General features: G+C 49.1%; 1 protein-coding gene across 1 annotated transcript; it reads right to left on the bottom strand.

Moving 5' to 3' along the window:
* Positions 1-3260: 3260 nt before the first annotated feature.
* On the bottom strand, positions 3261-4043 carry LOC140516349 (gamma-soluble NSF attachment protein-like). The gene has a single exon (XM_072627321.1). It carries the CDS (start codon positions 4041-4043, stop codon positions 3261-3263), a length of 783 nt encoding a protein of 260 aa, XP_072483422.1.
* Positions 4044-10421: the final 6378 nt, after the last annotated feature.

Raw genomic sequence — 10421 nt, 5'->3', positions numbered from 1 at the left:
GCATGGATAAGCAGATGGGGACACACAGAGAGATAGGAGATACACAGACGGATTGATGGGGACACCCAGAAAGAAGGGGACTCGTGGAACAAATGGGGACACACAGAAAGATACATCATGCTGGAGGGAAAGCAAGAAGAGGACCAGAAGCTCCTGAAATGGGGACACCAGGATAGAGAAAGAGAATCTCCCACAAAATTTCATACGTGACAACGTCCTTCACAGCAGGGGAACACACAATACACTCTTGGCCACATTCCCTTACAACCATCCACCAACAGTGTGCAAAACTTAGAATGTGCAATGGAGGAAAAGCACAGCCAGTACGAGGCTCAAGCAGCCAAAAAGTGTGTCCCTGGTCAAGGAAGGGAATGGACAGCCCCAATCCAGCCAGGATTCAATCATTCACAGTAGGGAATCTGTAGGTGTGCTCTGGCAAACAAAACAGAAATCTATCCACAGACAGTGTGTATGTCGAGCACAATTGCACAGAGTACATAGAAAGGACAGAGTCACCAATAGGGGCTGAAATGTAGGTCCAGGCAGAGAGGAGACGAATCTTCCCCAAAGTCTCATCCCCATCTAGGTTCTTTACTACTCCTTCCAGACTTTCTGAGTGAAAATCTCAGTCCCTCTACAAAGACTGTGAACACAGAGCATATCACAGGTTATTGACATACATGTACCTGTCAATCCTTAGTCAAAGACTGGAAAACCAAATTCAGACCCATCCCCAAGCCAGTGCAGCTACAAACCTAGGAGACTGGATTTTTGTCACCCTGATCATTCACATTAAGGATTTCTTTGGAAATGAGAGTGCAGAATTTCGTTAGGAATCATTTCTAAAGAGGCAGGCTAGTGATAAGAACTCAAAAGAATTTCACAAGAAATAATCTAAGGAAAACTCTGAGTACTCCTCCTGTGTCTTCCCCCCCACCATAAACAACCTGCATGAAAACTTGGGGCCATGCCACATGATATCACTTTACAGCATGACCTGATTATACAGGGGTGTACCAGAGAATAGAAGACTACCAAGATGGTAAAACAGGTCCTTCTTCATTAGGTGAGCTGAGGCTGGCATAAGCATGACAGACTGGGTTTCTTCTGACTCGTGCTGCCTTCAAACCCAGAGTTCAGAGGCTTTTTGACGTCCTGACAGGGGTGGATGGCACTGGTGTACTCAGTGACGTTCATGAGCATGGCCTGGATTCTGATTCTAGGGGAATCTCTGAGGCCCAAGGTGGATAGCTACAGCTATCTCCAGGAAGTTCTGTGTCATGGGGACACTACTGTTGGGAGGATGGAGATGGAAAAGTCACCATTGGCCTTAGTGGGTTACAGACTCCCCTGGATCCTGCCCTGCTCCTGTTTCTGGAGGCCCAGGCCCTGAACAGTTCCACTGGAGGCATAGAAAGGAGCAGAGGGGCCTGAAAGGCTTGAATCCCAGAACCAGGCAAAAGAGAAGAGGAATCTGCAACACAAAGGGCTAAAAGGGAATTATGCATTCACAGCAGGGGGACCCAACCCAACTGCAGGCAGCCACCCCCTATAGTGATCTATGAACTGGAGAGTGGAAAGGCCCTGGTTCACAGGGGACCCAAAGACTTGACCAGAATCCCTGAAATGACCTCCTCAGTGAAAAGGAGAAGAATGGTCAGAAATAAGCCCAACAAATTGGTGAAGAGAAAATGAGCCCAGAGAGACTGTCAGTGGAGGGACACTGATGCTGCATCACAGCCTGTAGGTGGACCACAGAGGAAGTGTACTGCTGAAGTGAACACAAACGATGGGCCTGAGTGATCAGGTGGTGGAACCCAGGAACTATCCAAGACGCCAGCAGACAAAGCAGGACGTCCTCCAAGGGGCTCCTTTGAGGGAATACTGCAGAAAATGATCCAAGGCAATGGTGGTTACTGGGAAAGTCTCCTGAGTTAGAGGGAGCATTGGTGGAAGGGCCCATTCCCAGCTAGGAATGCCATAGAGCAAGAAATTATGACAATGAGACAAAACCCTCCAGACAGAGCAGGCAGTCATTGTGGGGGCCCTTCTATGGACCACAGAACAGATCCTTCCAAAATTGTGGAAAGATATCCTGGTGACCTTCAGTATTCCCCGAGTCGTTCCTGTCAGGAGGATCTTGAACCAGATCCCCTTAATCAGCTTTCCAGGGAAAAGAAGTTTCCCAATGCTCAACAAGAAAATCTGTGTACAGAGAGAAGAGAAGGACAGGGATGGGTATGAAAGATACTAGATTCCTTCTGCACAAGGCACTTCTGTCCCCTCTGGGGGAGGTTAGGCAAAGCTTGCATTACCATGTCAGTGGTGTTCCATGCCTCCCTGGTCACATGTCTTTCTCCCTTGTCTGCTCCCATTTCCTCACCAACTTGGTTTCACTTCTTCCTTGAATTTGGAATTGGAAGACCCAGAGGGCCCATCCTGCCTGTGCCTGTTCCCTGGGGCCTGTCTCCAGTGGGTTCCTGAGTAAGTTATCTTCTTTGGGCCCCAAGGCTACCTCCTATGTAAAATGAGGGGATTAGACTGGGTGGACCTGCTCAAGTCCCATACAGATTGACAACTGATCCTGTTCCTTATCCCCCACCTGAGCCTCAAGCTCAAGCTGAATGAATGAAGTTCATTTCCATTTTCCAGGGAAAAGGCTAAGTCATTTGCACACTTCAGAGTCTGGGCAGTAAATCTTAAAATACTAACCATGGGGGAGGCGTGAAGAAAATCTCAGAAGTTTTCCGTGCTCTACAATCTCATCCTGAGGAGTTTGGGCACTCAGAATGTCAATTAATGTAAGAAGTAGGTCTTGATGATCACTGGGAAAGGAGAGGGAGAGGGGTGGGAAAGCAGAGAGCAACCTAATTGATGGTTTTCCACTGGAACCAATGCGTCAAGGGAAAACATTTACCCATGGAAGGAACGATTCTTCTCTGGAAGGATGGGGAAGAGTCACTGGGAAAGGGGGAGGAAGCCAAAGGCTTCCATGCTCGTTTGAAATAAAGAGGCTGAGAACAGGTAAGATGGGAGAAAGCACACCCACGCAAACACACACACACACACACACACACACACACACACACACACACACACACACACACACACACACACACACACACACACACCCCAGGGGTAAGCGAACTTTTATTTTTTCACTAATTAGCTTTAATTAAGTCATTGTTCTAGGAAGCACAGGTTCTCCCACCAGGTACCTTCAGCAATGTGGTCATCTCCCTGTAGCCCTGGTCCAGGTCTTAAGAGACAGGGGAGGTGCAGACCTGGTACACTGCATCTTGGTCCTGGTCTTCATAGAAGCTCAGCAAAGTTACCATCCCATCATACTGGGGGCTGAACTTGAAAGTGGGCAAATAGGGACAAGTGCCTTCCAGGCACTTGCAGGCAGCAGGGAAATCCAGGTCACAAAGCGGGGCTAGACACTGCGCTAGGGCTCTCTGGTGGCACAAGCAGGAGCACATTTCCTTCACATACAAGTGCTTCTCCTGGCCAAGGGAGATCACAGCATCCCCGTAGCACTTCTGCCGTAGCAGCAACCTGGAGGCTTCCTCAGTCCAGTCCAGGGCCTTCCAGAAGGGGTCCTCCCCCTGAAATAGCTGGGATGCCCACTGGTAGAAGCACACCAACTGGTGCGGGATCTGGCTCTCAAGCAAGTAGGTGAAGTGTCTCAAGGTACAGGATGCCATCTCTGCCTCTCCACACTCCAAGTACCAGGAGACAGCCTGCTTCATGGCCTGGGTGGCCTCCTGCAGGTGGTCGGACCTGCTCAGGTACAGGCCAGCTTGCTCGTAGGCCATGGCCGCAGGAAGGGGCACCCGGCTTTTTTCGTGGGCCTCGGCTTCCTTGAGGAAGGCTTCCATGGCCTGGTCGAGCCTCTTAGCTCTGCAGAAGGCTAAGGTGGACTTTGCATACTCGCTCGCAGCCTTCTCGTAGTCCAGCTTCCATCTGAACAGCCCGATGCACCTGCGTTGGGTGGCCTGGGCCATATGCAACAGGCCCTCCCTGGTTTCTTGTTCTTCCATGTCTGGGACTGACCAGGGTCAAGGGGGAAGGGCTTGGGGAGAGGGAGAGGGAGAGCCACAGCTCACCCCAGCAACAGAACCCAATGGAGTGTGGGGGGCAGAGTGTGGGGGGGAGGAATGCCAATGGAACACTGCATCGATTCCAGAAGAACCCTGACAGAGGTCCCCGTAGTCGGAGCCACGGTGGAGGTGGGGCTGGAGATAGAGGGCCTCCTGGGTCCAGGGAGAGCAAGACGGGCCTCTCGCAAGCTATCCTTATGGGCAGGGAGGTGGCTGAACCAACAAGGAGGGAGTCTGTAGAGCATTCAGAGCTGGGTAGCCAAAGACCTGAGGCAGACTGGGGGAGATAAAAAGGAGAGGCTGGACAGAAACGGGCCAATGGAGAGGTGGAGGGGAACACAGAGTGGTGGGAAGGGACGGGGGTCAGTCCCAGGGAGAACCACAGGGTTCAGACCTAGGAACTGGGAGGGAGGCTGCTGGTCAAGCTGTTAGCCTGTCCAGGTGTTACTCTCTTTCACCAGGGGTTCACCTCTGCCAGTCTTTATAACACCTTTTAAATCTCCAGGAAAACTTTGAATGCTAATTGCTGACAGAAAAGGGAGGAAAGCAAACATGACTCAAGGGTGTGCTTTATGGGGGAGGGAAACCCTGAGATGTCCTCTGGAAACAACCTCACAGTCATGGGATCACAGGTGTGGAGGTGGGAAGGGACATCACAGGTCATTCAAGTCACCAGAGCAGGAAATGGAGACATGGAAGTTAGAAGACTTGCCCCATGTGACACAGCTACTAAGGCAAGCTCAATTCACACCCAGGTCCCCTGACTCCCCAAGTCCAGAATTTTATCCACTACACTATAATCCCTCTGATGATACAGAATCATTTTTTATTTTTTAGGTGTAAAAGCTACAGATTGATTATCATTTTGTGATTAAGATTAGCAATCCTAATTAACTAATTAATTAAGAAAGCCCACATGGAAACAATCATTGAACCAGTTCCTTGGGCTTTAGAAGTGACCCTGGACACATCTCCTCTGATTACACTGGGTCCCAAGGAAATCCTTCAGTCTAGAGGGAGAGCAGGAAGTGAACCTGAAGCAACTGAAATGGAGGCCCAGGTACAGAGAAAGGGAATCTTCCACCAAATCCCATCCTAGCCAAAGTCCTTCACAGCAAGGCAACCCACATTACACCCTTGGTAAGATTCTTTCACATCCATCCACCACGCAATGCAAAGACCATAAAAAGTCCCACAGAGGAAAAGCACGTCCAGAACCTTGGCAAAGTACCCATTAAGCATGCCCCGATCCAGAAAATGGAATGGACACTGGGAATCCAACCAGAATTCAAGCACTCACATTGGTCGGGGGGCTGATGATCAACTCTAACAGACACCCCAGAAATCCACGCACAGACTGCCTTTTGGCCCAGGACAGCTCCAGCATATACATGGAAAGCAGCAGAGGGGCCAGAATGGGCTGAAATCCTGACACAGGCAAACAGAAGAGGAATCGGGAAAACAACAAGCTTACAGGGAAGTAGTAATTCACAGAGGGGGTCCCACCTGAGGTTCTAGTAGCAACCCTCTAAAATGATCCTTTCAAAACCACTGGGGAGTAGACAGCCCCTTGGTCAAGAGGGAACACAGGAACTGGAGAAGAAAGTGCAGGAAGAAATACCAAATAGGTGAAAAAAAAATAGGCCCAGAGAGACTTTGGATACAGGGACACTTAGACTGTGTCAGTGCCTACACCTTGAGCCCAGAAGAATCACAAAGACGCCAAAGTGCTTCACAGCAGGGGACATACATTACACTCATGGCCATATTCCCTCACATCCATTCACCAACAGTCTGCAGACCTTGGTAAGGTCAATGGGCCAACAGAAGCGGCAGAACCTTGCCAAAGGACCCGATATGTGTGCCCCTGGTAAAGAAAGGAGAATCGATGGCCAGAATACATCCAGGATTCAATCACTCACAGTGGGGTAGGGGTGAGGATGGGCTCCAGCACACTCCCAGAAGTCTATGCAGACTGCCAGAAGGGAACTCGTGGAAGAGATGGGGACACACAGACAGATGCATCAGGCTGTAGGGAAAGCGGGAAGAGGACCAGAAGCTCCTGAAATGGGGACCTCGGGAAAGAGAAAGAGAATCTCCCACAAAATCTCATACATGATAAAGTCCTTCCCAGCAGAGGGACATACAATACACTCTTAGCCACATTCCCTCACATCCATCCACCAACAGGGTGCAAACCTTAGAAAGTGCAATGGAGGAAAAGCCCAGCCAGTACGAGGCTCAAGCAGCCAAAAAGTGTGTCCCTTATCAAGGAATGGAATGGACAGCCCAAATCCAGCCAGGATTCAATCATTCACAGTGGGGAGTCTGTAGGTGCACTCGGGCAAACATAGCAGAAATCTATTCACAGACAGTGTGTATGTCGAGCACAATAGCACAGAGTACATAGAAAGGACAGAGGCACCAACAAGGGCTGAAATGTAGGCCCAGGCAGAGAGGAGAGGAATCTTCCCCAAAGTCTCATCCCCATCTAGGTTCTTTACTACTCCTTCCAAACTTTCTGAGTGAAAATCTCAGTCCCTCTACAAAGATTGTGAACACAGAGCATGTCACAGTTTACTGACATATATGTACCCGTCAATCCTTGGGCAAAGATTGGAAAACCAAATTCAGACCCATCCCCAAGCCAGTGCAGCTACAAATTCTCATGCCTAGCAGACTGGATGTTTGTCACGCGGCTCATTCACATTAAGCATTTCTTTGGAAGTGAGAGTGCTGAATTTCATCAGGAATGGTTTCTAAAGAAGTAAAGCTAGGGATGCGAACTCAGAAGAATTTCACAATAAATAATCTAAGGAAAGCTCTGGTTACTACTCCTGTGTCCTCCCCCCCCAGAACTAGCTTTGTGAAATCTTGGGGCCATGGCACCTCGCGTCCTTTTACATCATGACCTGAATATACAGGGATGTACCAGAAACATAGATGACTAGCATGATGGTAATACAGGTCCTTCTTCATTTGCTGAGCTGAGTCTGGCATAAGCAGGAGAGACTGGCTTTCTTCTTCCTCGTGCTGCCCTCAAACCCAGCCTTCAGAGGCTTTCTTACATGCCCTAGGGGTGAATGACACTGGTCTGCTCAGTGATGCTCACAAGCATGTCCTGGATTCTGCCACTGGGGGAATCTCTACCCAGGGTGGATAGCTACAGCCATCTCCAGGAAGTTTTGTGTCCGGGGGACACTAGTGCTAGGGAGAATGGAGATGGGAAAGTCACCATTGGCCTTGGTGGGTTCCAGACTCACCTGGAGCCTGCCCTGCTCCTCTTTCTGAAGGCCCTGTACAGTTCCACTGCAGACATGGGAAGCAGCAGAGGGGCCTGAATGGCCTGAAATCCAGACTCAGGCGAAAGAGAAGAGGAATTTGCAACCCAAAAGGCTAAGAGGGATTTCAACATTCACAGCAGGGGGTCCCAACCCAAGTTCGACCAGCAAACCCCTGTAGTGATCCATGAGCGCTGACTGGAGAGAAGAAAGCCCCTGGTCCAAGAGGGACCCCAGTACTTGGCCAGAATTCCGCAAATGAGCTCCTCAGCAACAAGGAGAAGAATGGTCCAAAACAAACCCAACCCGGGAACAAATGGGTTAACACAAAAGGAGCCCGGAGTGATAGATGGAGGGACACTGATGCTACCTCTGGGCCTACAGGTGGAATACAGAGGAATGATTTGCTGAAGTGAGCAGCAGCAATGTCCCTAAATGCTGAGCAAGGGGAACACAGGAAGTACCTGAGGTGCCAGCTGACAAAGCAGCAGGTCCTCCAAAGGGCTCCTTTAAGGGAACACTACAACCATTGATCCAAGGACATGGTAGTTACTGGGAAAATCTCCTGAGGATTCTGAAGCAAAACCCAAAACATTTAGTCCACACGCACAGCAGGGGGCCCTTCAGAGGCCCACAGAACAGATCCCCTCAAATCTGTCAAAAGAAGTTCTTGGGACCTTCAACATTTCCTCAGTCATGACCGATAATGGGATCTCAACCAGAATCACCAAAATCAACTGCTCAGTGCAAAAGACTGTCAGAAAGCACAACAAGAGAGTCCATGCAGAGGAAGTCAGTGTGCCAGCTACTTGGACCTTACCAATGATCCTAGAGATGTCTCCACTTATGACACTTGATCCCAAGGCCATCCTTCAGTCTACAGGGAAAGCGGGAAGTGGAGCAAAAATGCAGCCCGAACACTGCCAAAATACCTGAAAAATGCCCCCCTGCTGAAGAAAAGGGAAGAGTCAGCCAGTATCCACGCAGAAATCCATCACTCACAGTGGGGGACTGAGGATGGGTTTTAGCAGACACTACAGAAATCTATCTACAGAATGTCGATTGACCCAAGATCGTTCCAGTGTATACACAGAAATGACCAGAGTACCTACAATGGTCTGAAATCAAGACCCAGGACACAGAAGAGGAGTCTGCACAAATAAATCTAAGGTCTATGGAATGATTCACAGCGTAGGATCCCAACTGAGGTGCCAGTAGCAAGCCACTAAAATGATCCCTGAACAGGTACTAAAGAGGAAACAGCCCCTTTATCAAGAGGGACCCCAGGAACTAGGCCACAATCCCCCAAATGAACTCATCAGGGAAAGAGGAGAAGAATGTGCAAAAAAAAAAAAACCCTCAATCTGATAACAAATTACTTAAAAGAAATAGGCCCAGAGAGATTTTAAATGCAGGGACCCTGGCCTTATCCCTCGGCCTAGAGAGGGACCACAGACATGCTGAAAGGAACACAAGCAACGGACCTCAGTGCCCTCCAAGGAACAGTACAGGAACCAACCAAGGGAGCAACAACCACAGCAGGAGGTCTTTCAAAAGTGTCTAGTGAAGGACAGATGGGGAGACACGGACAGATGGGGACACTAACAAATGGGCACACATAGATGGGGAGACTCGGACAAATGGGGACACAAAGACAGAGAGGTGGGAATACAAGGACAGAGAGAGACACAGGCATATGGGCACACACAAACAGATGGGGAGACATGGACAGATGAGGACACAAGCACAGGTGGGGAAACATGGAGAGACTGATGGCAGACACGCAGACTGATGGGAGTACATGGACAGATACATGGGGACACAAGGACTGATGGGAACAAGGCTCCATACCCCCCATGCCACCTGGCTATCTGTTGTGTAAGGGAAAGAGAGCAGGCGCTTATTCTACCACCTCAGCTGGTCCTCACCACAACCCTGGGAGGTATATTCATTATCTCCAGTTTGCAGATGGTGAACTTGAGGCAGTTTTTAAACAATGATCTGACTAGGGTCACAGAGCTCTGCATTATCTGAGACAGAACCTGAACTCCAATCTTCTTGATCCCAGGGCTGGCTCCCTATCTACTGTGTCTGCTAGCTAAAGCCAATATGTCCACGTAGAGCAACATGCAAGACACATACAAAGTAGATGGGAGGTTCCTTTGGAAGGAGAGGTCCTAGTGGCCCGGAAACTGGCCAAGGCCCTGTATAGAAGGGGATGCTTGAAATGATCCTGAGAGAACCCGGGAATGCTGAGAAGTGAAGGAGGAACAGGAAAGCACTTTTGGGCCTGGGGGCAGTTGGTATAGACCTAGAGATAGGAGATGATTTGAATTGAGAAGCTCCTTGCACTCGTTTAATCCAGTTGAATCCATGATGTTTTGGACCAAGACAGCAAAGATGTATTGGAAACTTAGTCTGGGTTTCTGCAGCAGTGTTCTGCCTCCTCCAAATTGGGCACTCCACTGGTCTATCTAGGAATGAGTATTGAGGGAACGGGAGATTCAGAAGAGGTCTCATGGAAAGTGAACTTTTATCTTCCTGCTTAGTGATTTACCTGACTGAAGGAAGCTTCTGCTTCCTGACTGAAGCCACGGATGATTTTCCTGCAGACAAAGGAATAGGTCTGCCTTAGGCATTAGAAAGTCATCTCTAGCCTTACTCCTAGAGAAGGGAACTGAACACTTTCTGCTCTATCACTAGTGGCGCTCCTTTTGCCTGCTGCCGGGAGTTTCCTTCACATTTTGTTTGCTACTTATCTTACTCCACTTTCTGACAATATTAATTACATCCCGCCATTTGCAGTGACTTCCTTTTAAACTTTCAGCTTTCTTGGCATAGCTGTCAAGCCTGGAGTTTCTTTGCCATGGAATTCTACGTTCCATGGAATGGTATATCGAATGACAAGTTTCCAGCAGATCCATTGAAATTAGCAGCCCATGCATCTTGTCCCCATTAAATCATGAAAAGAGAGACAAAATTGGGAAACAGTGACATAATTCAACACGGAGAACAGGTTTTCTCGAGATCCAGTTTC

This window comes from Notamacropus eugenii, chromosome X (assembly GCF_028372415.1).
Source record: "Notamacropus eugenii isolate mMacEug1 chromosome X, mMacEug1.pri_v2, whole genome shotgun sequence".
In the NCBI taxonomy this organism is placed as follows: domain Eukaryota; kingdom Metazoa; phylum Chordata; class Mammalia; order Diprotodontia; family Macropodidae; genus Notamacropus; species Notamacropus eugenii.
Note: the sequence above shows the minus strand (reverse complement) of the source record. Positions and strands in the feature narration are given on the sequence as shown.